Source organism: Contarinia nasturtii, unplaced genomic scaffold, assembly GCF_009176525.2.
Source record: "Contarinia nasturtii isolate CC-2019 unplaced genomic scaffold, AAFC_CNas_1.1 Cnas_scaffold_6604, whole genome shotgun sequence".
NCBI classification, from domain to species: Eukaryota; Metazoa; Arthropoda; class Insecta; order Diptera; family Cecidomyiidae; genus Contarinia; species Contarinia nasturtii.
Window position 1 is genome coordinate 4256 of NW_022203858.1, and position 17088 is coordinate 21343.

At 32.9% G+C, this 17088-nt stretch overlaps 1 protein-coding gene across 1 annotated transcript; it reads left to right on the plus strand.

Annotated features, from left to right (window-relative positions):
* Positions 1–8345: 8345 nt before the first annotated feature.
* On the plus strand, positions 8346–14688 carry LOC116351918 (ataxin-8-like). Its single transcript, XM_031784076.1, has 4 exons — positions 8346–8650; positions 8793–8826; positions 13886–14252; positions 14413–14688. The coding sequence occupies exons 3-4, from the start codon at positions 14244–14246 to the stop codon at positions 14686–14688; spliced, it is 285 nt and encodes a 94-aa protein (XP_031639936.1). The 5' UTR covers positions 8346–8650; positions 8793–8826; positions 13886–14243.
* Positions 14689–17088: the final 2400 nt, after the last annotated feature.

Genomic DNA, 17088 nt, shown 5'->3' on the forward strand with positions numbered 1-17088 from the left:
TTGGTGTGAAGTTGGCTTCGTTTGTGATGTCATTCTTCACACTAGATTTACTAGTTTTTCTAGTATTCACTGGCCCCAGGACTGGTGATTCGCCCCATGTTCAGGATCCTCAGGATGGACCAGACTATGGTTTGACAATGCCCTGGCCCATCCCGAGAGTCCACTTCCAGAACTGGGAGCGTTCTGATGATCCTGAGGACCCACCAAAACCAACTTCCAGAATTGAATACTTTGAGATATTTGAGTTTTAATCAGAAAGTTAAATGTTGGTGGATAAAAATTCTTAAAAATAAATGTTGGTGGATAAAAAGCGTGGTTACCCCTAGGTTATATTTGTCTTTGTGTGCGTGAATTTGCGTAGTTGTTTTTGATCTTCTTGGAAATTTCTGGGATTAAAGAACATAAAAAATGAAGACTTTTTTGTTCTTGCACTTTTCGATATGGCCACCATGTTGGCCATGACCGCCTCATTTTCTCACTTTTGACCCCCACTCACAAAAAAAAGAAATAGTGGATTTTTTAGGTTATGTGGTAGGCACATAGTTTACCACACAACAAGTAAAATCTACCACAAAGTGTCACATGTATTTGCATTAATAAGTGTCCCATGTAAAAAGTGTCATACATTGTTATTTGTAAATTTGACAGTTTATAGATGCGACACTTTGTAGTAGATTACAAATATTAGTGCAAATACATGTGACACTTTTGATCCAAAAAATAACCTAAAAGTCCATTCTTCCATTGTATTTGAAAATTATTCAAATTCATGTGTTGAATTTTTAATGTGGAAAATAGAGCTTACAAAATAAAAAACCTCTATCGAGAAGTGACGAAACCAAAATTTGAAACACAAAATATCTGATATCAATTTTGTGCCGAAAATTGTTGGTAGATAATTTTTCTGTGTACTGTGAATAAAAACTTAAGCTATGATACAAGTTTTGTCACATTTGCACAATCGAAGGCATGGCCTGGAAATGCCTATGTAATTTACATATAAACGAGTGAGACTCAAACATGTTCTTCTTTTTCCATCAAATTTACCAGTGGCGCCACCAATTTTACATATAAGCGCATACAAAATTTTCAATATGGCTGCGCCCATGAGAGAGAAAATTTCGTCTCATTCATTTCCGCCCCATGATCGAAGGCTATATCTTGAAAATAAAATAAAAATGATTTAGCTTAGACTGAGGCTTATACGATTGAACCATTACATTGTATGCATATTTTGTGCGAAATGTAGCATTACAATGGCTCATTGGACAGGGACATATTTAGCGCCATTAATTGTCGTACAACCGAATTTTGACCCTTTTCAGAAAGGACCATATTAGCAATTAATTAGAAAGAGATAAATAATTGTTTTTGATACTTCTGATTTTATGTACATTCTTCATCTGTTTTAAAAATTTCTCTTTTCTTAGTTTTCAGAATCTAGTGTCATATCATTAGAATTGAAATGACATTTTATCAATATTACTGAAATAAAATTGATACACATTAGATCTTGATATTTGTCAGTGCTTATAAAACGCACGCTCAACGCGATACGTAACTCAATGTGCTGAGTTTTCGAATGCACGGTGCGCTTGTCCACTCACCGAACAAGTGCGAGAGCAACTCACTACTCGCTCAAGTCACATTATGAGTGAGCTAAATCTCGCTCACACCACTCATTTCATTTATTTAAAAATGAACATAAAAAACATTATACAAAATGAAGGATATAAGGGATTTTTTTTCGTCTTTTCGACTCTCTTTTTGCTGTTACTAGGCATGTTGAAAATAAATATTGAAATTTTTTTCCGTCTTTCTGGTGCTACATGGCAAGGCTACATGAAACTCTCGGAAACTCTGTACAATGCACAAAAATATTGAAAAATTTTTATTCGATATTTTTGTGCATTACAGTAGATTGCCAAATGTCGACATACGACCAAATGTCGGAATACCGAGAGGCGAATTGAAATTAAAAATTGAAAAATCGTTTCAATTTCATTTTTAAAAGTAAATTATGAAAGATCAATATCAAATCTCTTTATAATAATCCAAATTTTAATCAAAAATCTATTATTGCTTTGACAAATTAGGTTCAAAAAACATTTTTATCACTTTTAAACTATGTCATTTTAAACTAATGCATTTTTTAATATGAAAAAATAACTAATTTGGAAAAAAAATATGTCTGCGAATTGTAGATAGTTTAGTTTAATTATTGAACAGAAATATTGAAAATATAAAGAAAATCAATTATATTTATTTTCCATTTTTCACTGTAACATTATTCCGGAATAAATCGTCCAATTGCCGACACATAAAGCACCGAAGTTTCAATTGAAACACTTTGCATTTGACAGATGTGAGAGTTAAAGTCGCATTTAGATCATTGTAAAATCCAAACCAAAAATATTATAGATCAGTGAAATAACGTAATATTTTAAAATATTTTTGCCATTTTACAAAATAAATAAAATTAAGTATGGAGCAAAAATATATCAATCTAATAATTTTATTTCCAATATATTGTATTGTTTACCTCAATGTAAATAGTGCGTTCATGGGCTGTCAAAACTTGAAGCTGTTCAAGTTTCGTAGTGAAAATGCATGAAATATGACGAATATCCGACATTTGGAATTTTCGATGTTATGACGAAAAAATGAAAAAAAAGAATACATTTTTGGAAAGTACTATCTTTTGAGAAACGTGAAAGGAACCACAATTGAATTCTGCATCGAATTGTGTATAAAAAGATATTTTCTCATGAAATCAAAAATGTTAAATATTATATTGAAGTTGAAAATTCAAACAAATAGACCTACATTTGGACGAGTGTCCATATACCGAGTTTCCGAGAGTTTCATATAAACATACCTAGTGACAGCAAAAATGAAGTCGAAAGGACGAAAAAAGTATTTCGACTTGAGCGAGTAGCTACTCACTCAGTTTTCTAGTTGAGTGCTGTTTGCAACTCACATAAGCTACTCAGTGACGTGTAGCGCTCACTATACATTGAGTTATATACTGCTCCCCGAGAGTGCTCGGTGCGATGCGGTGGCACTGATATTTGTTTTTTTGTTCCTGTTTCAACTTAAAATAAAACTTTTGAAAAATGCACAAAAAAATGTATGTCTCAATTCAAGCTCGCGGTCTTTTGGATACGGCAGTTTAACATGTCTTTCATAAAAATTCCAAAATAACCAAACTATTGTTAACCCCTTGTTCGGGGAAGATGTAGAAACAATATCCCGGAGATTATTGATAGATTCAGCTTTTTTGTTGCAAATTGTTATGTATTTGAGCAGTTTTCATAAGCTCGATCTAACCAGATTTCAAGCCTATAATGATCAGATGGATGCGCTTCTTTCTGAAGATTTTTGGTCCGGTATCTATAGGAATGAATGTTTGTTTGATTGTATGTTTTCAATCTACTTGCGTTCATCAGCCGAAAGCTATAAAAGTGATAATTGCGTGAAAGATACTACGAACAATGTAAAATCCAAGTAAGCGGTTAATGCCAACCGAAAACCATAAAAATCCAACAAATTAATTTATTGAGTGCATCGATGTTAAATGTTAATGAAAAATAAGGATCATAATGAAGACTAGAACAAAAATAGATTCGCATTTATAGCTGCTTAGAACAAAAACGATAGTTAAATCCGGCACAAGAAGAAAATGGATTTTATTTTTTATTTTTCCTTTCATTTGAATGTTTCAACAAAATTTCTCTAACAAGGCTCCCTTTATATTCATTTGATCAGCCCACGGCATATTTTATCGCACATGATGATCGATGATGCGATTGGCTCAGAGAATTCTATACGTCTCATTCTTTTTGTAATCCATTCGTGGATGACACTTTCATTCTTTTTCATTGTATACATTTGATCGCATTCTCTCACACAGATATTCAGCGCTTCATTGTAATTTTCATTTAGGCACATGTTTGGATAAGTGCGATTGTGTCTGAGTATTTCTTCACCCTTCACTATATACACATTATCATACAAATATGGGCGTGAGCTGGCTAGACATTTTCTTAACGCCGTTTTCCACACAATCCAAATACAACGTTGTATGGCATCGGTCTGTCAAATTTCATCGATTTGTTAGTTAATTGTTATATACTATACATCGCTACTGCTGTTAGATGGCTCTTGTGTCTGAGTGAGCAAAAAGTCAGTTATTTACTTCGGCACTTAATTATAATAAATGTACAGTTTACTATTCGCTTACTGGAGAATTTGTGTACTTTTTCTTTCGGACATTAGAGGCAAATGATTTTGGGGAAAAAAATTGACGAAACTTCAAGGAGGTATATTTTTTTCTTGTTCATTTGTTTATTCGATATCAGATAATATAAAATATTCTATCTTCTTCAACTTCTTTTTGTTCAATAACGGAAATGAAATCAAAATTAATATTTGGTAAGGGGGTCATTGGCCTTTGAATGCAATTCATTGAATTCAAATAGCCACCCTGTTTATAAGCATAGTTATATCATATGTAAAGATTGGAAAATTAAATTGATTCATTAAAAAGAGAAGAATGAATATATTTATAAAACAAAGAATTCTTCTCTTTTTAATGTTAGTATGGACTGATGACGCAATGCAATGTTCCGAATGTACAAATATATATTAAGTTTTTATTCAAAGTACACAGAAAAATTACGGCTCGACTCATTGAGCAAAAACTTGGATAAAATATATTTTTTACCATACTGGATCAGCTTTTACTTATTTTTTATTCACACATCCGTTTTGAGAGCAGTTCAAGAAAATTGTAAATTGATTGAACGGAAATTGTGAATATGACAATGAAACATTCTGAATTTGATTAAAAGGTGGTTGAAATATCTGCGTCCGGCCGGTTTTGACGAAACTTGATGGTGTAATATAAAAAGAGATGGTGTCTATCAATTCAACTCAGCTCAAAAGACAAAAATATATATTCCTTCCATCACTCATACATTGAGACATCATGTCTGCTTAAATCTTTCTTATTCTTTGCCTATTAAGACTCATAAACTTTGTGCGGCTGAACAATGTATGAATGTGTCTTGCATGCGTGAATGTGTGTGAATATTGTATTTTTCACAATTTCCTTGCACACCGAAAAAAATATTGTGCTATCGGTGTATTTAAATAAATGTTGTATGTGTGTGACTATCGTAATGGAATATGCGTTCTTTTGCTGTGATCCCCATCGTGTGTGTATATAATATATATAGGGTGCCCACAATTCCGTACAAATCTCTCTACCACAGATTTCTCAACTCATGAGGACTAAAAGAATATATGGGCACTTTCCCCGAACCGGCTAAAGGTTTACAACACAGGGTCAAAATGTTCTATGTCTGATTGATTTCCAAAAGTGTTTTTCAAAAGCATTTTTTATTATTGTCTTATTGGAAACACATCTCAGTTCTCTAGAGAATACTACGAAAAAAATTCGAAAAAGGTTTCGGCAAAGCATGGCAGTAGTGACAGTTGGGCAACGCAGCATTGAATAATGGCACAAATTTGTACCAGCAACTAATAGGGTTGCTATAGCTCATCTGGCAACCGATGCGAGCGCTTCAGTCGTTTCTTGTCACTGCCGTGCTTTGGGTTTCGGTGGTCACATGTTCTTCTTTTTCCATCAAATATACCAGTGGCGCCACCAATTTTACATATAAACGCATACAAAATTTTCAATATGGCTGCGCCCATAAGAGAGAAAATTTTGTCTCATTCATTTCCGCCTCATGGGTGACGTTCAAAGTCATATGACCAAAAGTCATATATAAAATCGAAAAAAATCGTAATTTATCCTTAAAAAACGCTTGATATCATTTTCATCGATAGAGCATTTAATTTTGAACCAAATTTTTGTGAGTGGGTGAACATTGCAAACAGTCTGAAATGGAGCGGTCGATTTTTTTTAAATATTTTATTGCATCGACTTTACTGGGTAATATTCAAACGCTGTTTGTTTGGTTTTACAACTGATCTTAAATAATTCGGACCCGAGGAATTAAATGGTGCCAACTATTTTGTCCGATCGATTCGAAGTTCTGAGATAACCGGCTTTGATCCTACTCCGGGTAGGAATATCAAAAGCAAGCACTCAAAAAAACTTACTCCTAGCGCCACCAACCTATAAGTTATGTATTGTGAGAGCCAACTTCAGACAGATTGTATATATGTGACAACTATTTTTTTGAAATTTGTAAAACCGGCAATTAGGTGTTTGTGTTTCAACTATAAACATTAAACATGCGAAAAGTAATTTTGCTTTTTTTTATTAATCATCATTTTACTGTGACTTTTTTTCTTAATTTTTACATTTTTATTTTTTTGAATCATTATTGGTTGTTTTTTGTGCTTTACTTTCATTTTTTCCCTGAAATTTAGAAGTGTGGAATGTGCGAAAAATCGTTCATTCGTTTACAAACTTTGCGGGAACACGTCGAAAATGTTCACCAGCCAATGAAGAAAAAATTCAAATGCCCGAATTGCGACATATTTTGCTCGCACATAATCAGAAGTTGCCGAATCAGCTTTTGCCGAATCAGCTGTTGCTGAATCAGCTGTTGCCGAACCATGATCTATTATCTGTGAACGTGTGAATAGATCAATCAACAATTTTTTCAAAATACTTACATTTGAAGAAAATGTGCCTTTAAATTGTGCGGTCTCGAGAAGAATTTGTCGCAATTCGGGCATTTGAATTTTTTCTTCATTGGCTGGTGAACATTTTCGACGTGTTCCCGCAAAGTTTGTAAACGAATGAACGATTTTTCGCACATTCCACACTTCTAAATTTCAGGGAAAAAATGAAAGTAAAGCACAAAGAACAACCAATAATGAATCAAAAATATAAAAATGTAAAAATTAAGAAAAAAGTCACAGTAAAATGATGATTAATAAAAAAAAGCAAAATTACTTTTCGCATGTTTAATGTTCATAGTTGAAACACAAACACCCAATTGCCGGTTTTACAAATGTCAAAAAATAGTTGTCACATATATACAATCTGTCTGAAGTTGGCTCTCACAATACACAACTTTATTGAGTGAATGCTTTTGATATTTCGACTTGTTAAAACGATGCATTCACGTTTTTTATTGCCGATTAATATTTTTTTATGAATAAAACATTTTTTTAAAAGATTGGCAATCATAATATTCATTAAATTAACCACTAGAAACATATTTGTGGATTCATTTCGTTTTGATATTAGAATAGTAATCGATACGAAAGTAGATGGCGGTAGGATGTAAAAATCTTTTTGCAAAAGTGACATTTCAGTACAAAATACGTTTTGATATTCCTACCCGCCTACTCCTAGGAGTGACATTTTGGACAATATTTTTTTTCGATCGTTATGAAATTTTGGGACACCCCGTATAATATTTTGTAATGTAGATATCAACGTTTTATCGTCTATAAAAGCAGAGCACATTTGTAGAAAACCCAAAAACAATGTTTTAGTTGAATATGCATTCTCATACAAATGTTTCAATAGTCGAAAGGAACCTTGACATTAAATGAGACTCTGAGATTTGCCGCCGATATGAAACAGAAAATTTGGATAAAATGTGCCGTGGTCTACAATTGCCGAATGTAAAATCTCAGCATAATATTGTTAGATGTATGAATGCGTATTTATACGATGTGAATGTGTGTATCGGTAGCGATGTATGGATGGCTTTATGGTGTACTTATTTGGTTATATAGGTATCGGTTGCAAAGCACGACTATATGTACTTTCCAAGCGGGAAAATGCTTACCGAGAAAAAGTGCGAAAGAGAAAACGAAAGAAAATAAAGAAATGACCATATACGTTCATTATTATGTACTTCTGTTGTTGTTGATGACAGTGATGATGGTGGTGGTTTTTCGATAATTTTTGTTTCGCTTTCGGCTTAATCGAAGCATTTCGTAACAACGCTTATAATATTCGGAGACATGAAAACTGCGGTGTAAAAAAAATAAACAAAGAAAAATGGGTGAAAAAGCTCGTATTTTATTTATTAATAAATCGTCATTAATTAAAATATTTGAGCTCGGTGAAAATTTTGATTTGTATTCTCGCAAAGTGTTGGAATATATAGAAACACATACATCTCTGTAAACTGAACACACAGTTTATGTTTATGTGTTACATTTTTATTTATTTTTTCAATGGTACGCTTCGGCTTTTTGTCATAGTAGTGTCGTTGTGTTTGTCATAGTAGTGTCGTTGTGTCGTTTACCGAAAAACAAATGGTTGTTGCTTTTTTCCCTTTATCCAACTGGAGGAGACAAGTTTATACTGTTTGTGCTGTGATAGCACACGCAACATACCATTTGTTTGCCGTGTTTCTAACTGTATGTGTCATCTTTTGTTCTATAATCCTACATACAAAAATATCGTTCGAATTTTCTTTCGCAGCGAAAACGGTGTTAGTCATAGCGAGTTGTATTTTTTTTGTTCGTTCGGTTTCTCTTTTTCTGCTGGTATGGTTCGTATATTTTTAATCGTATTGCGGTGTTCATAGCTGAATAGCAATAGTATAGGCAACATCAACAGCAGCCAATTCGGATGTTTGTGAATAAAATAGGGAAAAAGGTGAACTTTGCATCCGCTCTTTGTTGTTTTCATTGTTGTTTTCAGGTAGTATTTTTTCGTCTTTCTATATTGTGTGTGCGCTTTTATGCATTGTGTAATGTATAATTTTTTATATTTATCTTCTGTCATGATGTTTTTTTCGCGTGTGTTGATTTTATTGCCGAAAAAATTGTGAATCGACTAATAGTGGAGCATTGGAAATGCAAAGATCATAATAAACAGTAAGTGAACTTTACATGTATTGTGTTCATGTTTTTCAATGCAGGAGGTTTTTGTATTGTTGTCAAAGATTGAGTCCCTGATAGACAGTGCATATTAGAAAAAAATTTGGAATATTCAAGGAAAAAAATTTGTTTTTTGAATTAATTATAGATATAAATGTCCTGCATCGACCAATGAGTAAATTAACACAATAATATATCCAGATTTCTGACGTGACGTTTGTCAATTTTTCATTCAAAATTCACAAAATATGTGTGTGTATGCAACATGTTTTAGGGCATCATATCATATTTGAATGTTCTTTTTCATGTACATAAAAACAAATGTGTTGGAAAACCTTACATACTGGAAAAATGTAACTTCATATTATATTTTCTTAACAACACATTCATAGCATTCCATTTGAACTGTTAATTCAACTGTTAGTTTGTTCCTTTAGTTCCCCGAACGTTCGTCGTTGGCTTTGAAAAGTCACTGCGTGATTTCTATGATCTTGAAAATCCACACAGAAAATCGATGTTTGAATTTCATCTAAGCCCGCTATTTACACGGTTTTTATTGGAATTATTCTCACATGAGAATCTCAATTATAATATCCAATGTGAGAAGAAAAAGTTATACCAGAAAGAAATTCTTATAAAACTTACTAACATAGTTTTCAAGATATTTTTCTATTAAGCTTCCTGGAATTTGTTTTTGAATTTCAAATAACTATTTCTTATGGCTTTGTAAATTCAATATAAATTTGCCACGCTTGAATCCATAAATAAAAGCCGGTCTTAGTAATTTAGTCAGCAAAAAATGAATAGAGAAAAAATCGATTTAAAGTGACTATCACAGCATACATGAATCATGTGTTGAGGGAAATATCCATACGCATACGAGCATTAACATAAAGTCGGAAAACGGATACCGAACCAATTTTCACCATTTGTCTATTCCGTATAAATTGAACTTAAAGATAATGAATAAAAAAAGCTACACGAAGAAAACACGCGAGACGCTATATTTGAATGGAAAACACCGAATCATTTTTCATGAACGGGTATAGTAATTTTTGTAGTATCTTAGGTTCTGGTAATGCGGATGAAGCGAAACAAATACAGTCGCATCATGTCTTTTAAATATTATACTGCGTTTGCGCTCTTAATAAATCAAATATGTTAACTGGAGTATAAATCATTGATTTTAAACTGGTTTCTCTTTTATTTCAGATAATGAATCTTAAAACAGAATTCAACTAAATAAGCGTTCTTAAATAATGGAAACTTTCCCATAGCAGGCACATTCAACATTTCAGATTACTTTATTCATTGACAATAAACACTTTCGTTGCCGTTTCCGGAAATAAAGAGATATATATATATTGACTCATCAGCTGACTATGCTGCATATTTGTCGACAATAAAATAATGTGGCAGAACTATCGAAACAATTTCGAAATTGTTGAGCATCAATTTAAAATGTGATAAAAGTCAAAATTTCATTTGATTTTATATTGGATTATTGGATTATTGGATTAAACGGGGAGTTATTCACTCGATGCTCAAGTTTCGTAACTTATTGCATGACGACCCGTCTTGTGCTGTCACTCGATTACTTGGAGAATGCTTCCCACGGTATGGCCCACTTTATAGCAGCCATGTAACTAGCCTCCGTACAGGGCCAGTGACCAGGGCTTTCTTCTCAAGTCAATTGTCATGACAGTCACAAGAATTCCATTCATTCCCAGATGGCGTTGGGCTCTTCTTATTTCAATGGAGGAATGCACACATCGCTGGTTTACCGGTATATTCACCAGAGATGGCGCACTACCTTTTTACGGTTGTTGTATTTGCAATCTCTCACATATTCAATACAACAACCTGACGTGAAGGCACTCCATTTTACGTGTGTCTATGCTGAGCCCATATCTTCGTTATGCACACACACGGGACCGACGGCTTTAAGTGCCCTTCCGAAGCACTCCACTAGCCCGAAACCCGGCCAAATCTATTCCGCATTAAACCACTGACGATTCCTGAGCGAATCACGGTGGAAAAATACCGGACCAAATTTGACCGAGAATCGAACTCGTGTCCTCACGCTCACAAACCTGGCCACCTTTTATATTAATAATACTAAATCAAAATGAGTGACAGTCTATTCGGATTTCTCCGACCTCTGGTGAAACCAAAATTACTATATATTTATATCAAGAACTAAATTCAAAAGCACTGTTTCATTTTCCGCTCTATATTTCGAGTTTCGACATTTTCATTAAACATTGACATCATCCATAAGAAAATATACTTTCATTCAAATGAAAAGTAGTAGCGGATTGGTATGTGTGTGACGGAATATCAATTGGGCCGTTGGTTTCAGTTCTAGGCATTTCTACATATTCCCAAAGATACAAATCGGAATATTCTTCTTGGCAACACCAAAAATCAATTTTTATGGTGTGATTCACATGAAAGAGGTTGCTGTGGTTTTTTTTGTATACTACCAGCGTTATTAACCAATTCTAATCTGCTCCGTTTTTTTCTCATATCAATCTTCCTTTCGATATAGACAAATGAGTCTTGTCAACTTTCATGTTTATTCTATTTTAGACCTGCAACAATCAATAATTATGGCACATTTTGGCTTTTTTCTGCCCTCAATGGTAATAGCGCATTTTTCGGTCGTCATTTTTAGCAAAACTTTGAATAGTATCTCATTACTTCCTGTCAAAAATGTCATCATATAATTATTTCAAATAACATCCCCATATAGAGTGGTTCGGTTTTGACCAACCGGCTAAGCCTATGAAGAGACAAAATGCGAATTCCCCTCATCTGTGCCATCTTGTATTCCATAGTTGAACTCAATTTAGTTACAATGAATTGAATCGAAAAAGAGAAAAAAAAAACAACAACAGTAACATGGCTACATAGATCTGTTGACCAGTGAGATACGTATAACAATGGAATGAAAGAATGAAGAAAGCGTATATGTGTATGTATGCATCAGCACGCATAGATGTACAGCTCTGTGTGGCCGTGCTATTGTTGTTGTTTTTTCTCTTTTTCATTTCAATGCTACAGAATTAAATTCAGTTTTTCGATCTAATTCGAACTAATGTGAGGTGGCGCTGATCAGCTGCGTTCGCATAAAAAAGTTCCCAATCTCATATACGCCAACCCCGCTTGGTTTTGACACTTTACGAGAACACTCGCATACCTATAACCTCTGTAGTCATAGACACATGACTATGATAACAATTTCAAAATTTCAATCGGAGTAGAATTTTGAATTTTTTTGTTTGGGAGGGTCGATGTAGTACACCCCACATTGATGGTTTGTGGAAGGCGAGAGAGGGAGTCGTTTTTCCCCAAAAATGAGTATTTCTCCAAATCGATCAAAATAAAATCAAAAATGAGTTCTAATATTTATCCTTTTATGGATGCAATGTGTTCTGGGGGACTCTCTCTACAAGAGTAAGTTTAGAGATGAACTTTAATCTTTTTCTTCTTCATTTTTTCCACCTCACCAAAGGTGTCTTTCGATCTCTTTTTCGATTTTCAAAGCAAAAATTCGAGCACAAACCAATTCGGCCTCTCGGACGTTGGCTTTAACCAATGAAAAAATATTCTATCTTGTAGAGAATAATGCGTAGAACACAAAAAAGCGAGTAAAATTGGTTTCATCGGAAAGCAACCCTGTATATGTATATATAAAGAATATTCGTTTCTCCATTTCCAAATACACTTTCCAAATTTATATTGTATATTCACGTGGGTCTTCTCACTGGTGTTGAAATATAAATGTTCTGTAATTTTTTCTGATCTAATCATTGCTCAAACTTAATTGAATATTGACCAAATGTCTCTTTGATGAACACTATGAAAATATACATTAAGAGAAGTAAACGAAATAGATCGGCTGTTGACATTGGAGAACAGGAATTTGGAACAAAAGAAAATTTAATTTCAAAGAATCACCCGAAATATTTGTGCCGCTTAACATTGTCAAGAACTAAAGACACGCATACACAATTACACATATGTGTACATACATGTATCTATACATATGTATATATAGACATAGCAACGGGCCGTTGTCAACGACGTCTGTACTTTTTAGACTCTTATAACTTTTTCTTGTTGATATAAATTCGAAATTTTGAAATTGCGAAATATATTTGTTGTTGCATACGGGCATTGAAAGTAAACTCCACATCACCCATTAAAATTTTTGTTTCTTTTTGTAACACACTTCCAAATTGGCATGGAAACCACAGGAAAATATCCAAATGAGGTTATGTAGAAAATTATATACTTTAAGTGACGCATTTAATTTATCAAAAGAAATATATCATCGACAAATAGTAAATACAATGATTGAGTGAAATTAAATCACGCAATTTTTCATTGTATTGCGTAAAATAATTTTGTTGTGATTGATTTTAGGGGAGCAAAGAGACAATAGCCAGCAATTCATTTGCTATGTCAATTTTATGTAGTCGAGAAAGAAGAGAAAGTGGGCACCAAAGTAAGATATAACGAGAAAATTTGTTTGTTAGGGAGTAGTCAACATTATATGTGTAATAAAAGAAAGCGGTGCATACATTGTGATATGAAAATTCCTTGCAATCATTCAGTTGATTATTATGTGTATATGAATGAGAGCCAGCTGCTGTCATCTATATGTATATTCATTATTATTGGTTTCGTGTGTTGTCAAGGTCGTCTGAGTGATGTGTCTGAACGGCTTTTACCGGTATATGCTTCATATATACACATCATTTTGTGTAGCCCGGCAAAATTCGATTCTTTTTTTCGTATGCAAGTTCATTGCGTTCGGACATAATTATTATTGTTGTTTTTATTAATTGAAATAATCAAAAAAGCATACACTCATATTTCTTTGATGTTTTTATGTGTCTAAAAGTTTTCCACGATTATTCTGTGGATTTATTTTATGCTTAAAAAAAACTTTACAATGCGATTTTTCAAAATATAAAAATATTTCAATTTTTTTATTATGTTCAAACGAAAAGCAAATTCAGTGATCATTATGTTCTTTTCCTTGCAGGTCTTCTCACAATAAAGTTTTTTTAATCATGGAACATAGTTAAATCAACATTATTTACAATTAAAATAAAATTGAAAAGAAAATTGCAACAATCAAGCTTTACTCAGAAATTACATCGCTTCAATCTCTCTGGAATAACAAAAGAGCCAAATCACAACACAAACAATTCAAAAAATAATAATAAATGCTGACGAAATCAAATGTGTTGATCTGAGGAAAATGCCCAATTTTTATCGTCGGGCAATCGAATTTGCTGGCCGGTATACCCGGCATCAAAATTAGTTTTCCAGCACACTGGGGGGTCGGAAGGCATGGTGTGCCCGTCCCCCCAACCAGCGATTTGCTGGCCACGATCTCAATGTTTGAGGTAAGCAAACTTTTCATCACTCTTTATATTTTATAACTTCATTCGTGGAATATTTTAATAGTTCTCCGAGCGTTTTTTCTATATTATTTTATAAAATATAAGGAGAATAAATGTATTATTGGCGTAAGAAAATACGTATTAAATGTTTTGTATTTTTTAGCAACAAATCAAAGCTGAACCCATGTCATTCTATACGACAACAACATGTCCACAACAACCACCATCTCAGATGGTTCAGCCAATGGCTCCCCAGCAACAACAGCAACAGCAACAGCAACAACAGCAACAACAGCAACAACAACAACCTCAACAAGCTCAGCAGCAACAACAACAACCTCAATCACAGCAGCAGGAGGTGAGACAATTATGTATTGTTATTACAATTTTCTCAAAGACGGGTCCAATCGATTTTACAATCAATTATATTCTTTGTTAGAGTAGTTTTTATCATAGACTGCCTTAATAATTTGATTTAATAACATATTTTATTATTTATTAGTTAGTAACATTTTCAAGTTATTAAAAATCTAATAATTACTAACTAATAAAACGTTAATAAATAATAATTATTATTTAGTAACTAATAAATTATTGGAATCTTATTATTTAATAAAACCGAAATTTTATTAGATTTGTTACACTGTGCGTCACTCAAAATGTGATGGAGACGAGACCCACCGTTTTTACATAATTTGGGTATGCTGATTTCAATGGCATCACCCGTTTTTCTCTAACACGTCAGGATTTTCCACAATTTTCCTAGAGAGTTTTCCGGAAAACCAAAATTGGCTGTTTATACTCTAGTAAAATTTTGAATTCATGCAATATCCCAGAGAGGTGACCTATCAGGCGTTGTAGTACGGTTCAAGTATAGTTAAGCCACACAATTCGTTTTGAAAAAAATTGAGTCATTTAAAAAAAATTGATTTGGTTATTCCCCTCTGAAGTCCACATTTTGAAGTAAAATTGGTATCCATTCAAATTTTCTGAAAATGAGTATTTGGGGTTTTTTTGGCATGAAAAGACCGAATATGATGCTGTTTTTGCTATAAAATTTGGTTTGAATACACTTACCAAACGTTGAAATTTTTGGTCATTTTTGACCATTTTGGATACTTTTTGTGTTGAAATATGTATAAAATTACCCGGATAATATATAATATATGGAATTACATTTCGGAAGTTCTGGAAACCAGGCCAAATCCTGAAAGTCCACCAATCAACCAAAAACCACCGGATTTGGATTTCAGGCCAAAAAGTAGTTGGCTATATACAAATTTGCTTATTTTTGCCGATTTCCCATTGGAAAATCGAGAAAAATCGATTGGTAGTTTTTCCATTTCCATTTAAATTCCAGCAAAACTTTAAAACCTTATCATCTTAATCACGATCTGGATTTTTTTTTACTTTTTGAGTGCTCTATACCGAGTCTCCGAGAGTTTCATATAAACTTACCATGTAACACCTATTGAATAGAGACTGAATGCCAACTCCTTATATGACACTCCCATGTGATAGCAATAATCAGTTTTCTCTTTCAACGTAGAAGCAACAGTTAATAACAAAAATAATAACAAAGGAGCGAGTACGACGTTTCCCCCTTTGCTAAGCGAAATAAATCCGATATACGGCGCTGATTCAAATGTCACTCTATGTCATTCCACAATGATACATTTTTTGGCTTGACAATATATAAGCTCTTCATTCAACATGCATAATTTTTGAACGGTCGAGTAAAAAAAAAAAAAACATATCATAAAATATTCTTCTTACGTTTATCATAAAAATTCTCTATATTTTAAATTTATTTGTTTAAAAATAACAATAATTTCAATTTTTTTTTTCATAGATTGAACAAGAATCTAATGTAAAAAGTAATACCTATGCGACACCTACCGTTAAAATAGAAAAGGAAACTTATTTGGAATTGTAACATTTTGGTCCGCCATAACAGCATCTTCGTTTTGCTTCTCTGTGATTGGTCAAGTAAAACGAAGATGCTGTCATGGTGGACAAAAATGCTACAATGGATACCAACTAAGTTTCTTTTTGCATTTTTACGGTAGGTGTCGCATTGTCATTACTATTTACATTAGATTCTTATTTAATCGATGAAACATGTTTTGTTGAAATTATTGTAATTTATAAACAAATTAATTTTTTTATAAAAAAAAAAATTAATAAAGTTTTTAATGAAAAATGTTAGAAAAATATTTTATGACATGTTTTTTTTTCAACGATTCAATAATTATGAATGTGTATGCATTTTAAATGAAGAGCTTATATATTGTTAAGCCAAAAAAGTATTATTGTGAAATGACAGAGTGACATTTACATCAGCGCCGTATATCGAATTAATTTCGCTTGGCATAGGGGGAAATATTTTGACAGATAGTACTCGATCCTTTGATAATTTTCGATTTTATTAGTTAGTAACATTCTAATAACAAATCTAATAAAATTTCGGTTTTATTAAATAATAAGATTCTAATAATTTATTAGTTACTAAATAATAATTATTATTTACCCTCCTAGGTATAGAGGCGGTCCATTGAACCGAAATTTTTGAAAAAATTGAATAAAAATCGAAGTAAATTAAGAAAATTCAAAATTTCTAATTCATGTACATACTGTTTCTATCATAAAATAATTGTATATGTTGTGGGCATTTGATAAAACCAAATCTCACCTAGAACGTATAGTGGCGGTCCATTGGACCGCCCATACCAAATTCATGAAAACCTCATATAAACAGTAAAAAATAAAGCAATTTAAAACTGTCAACAGTACACATTCTGAATTTTGCGTTATAAAACGGTGCATATAGAGTAGATTC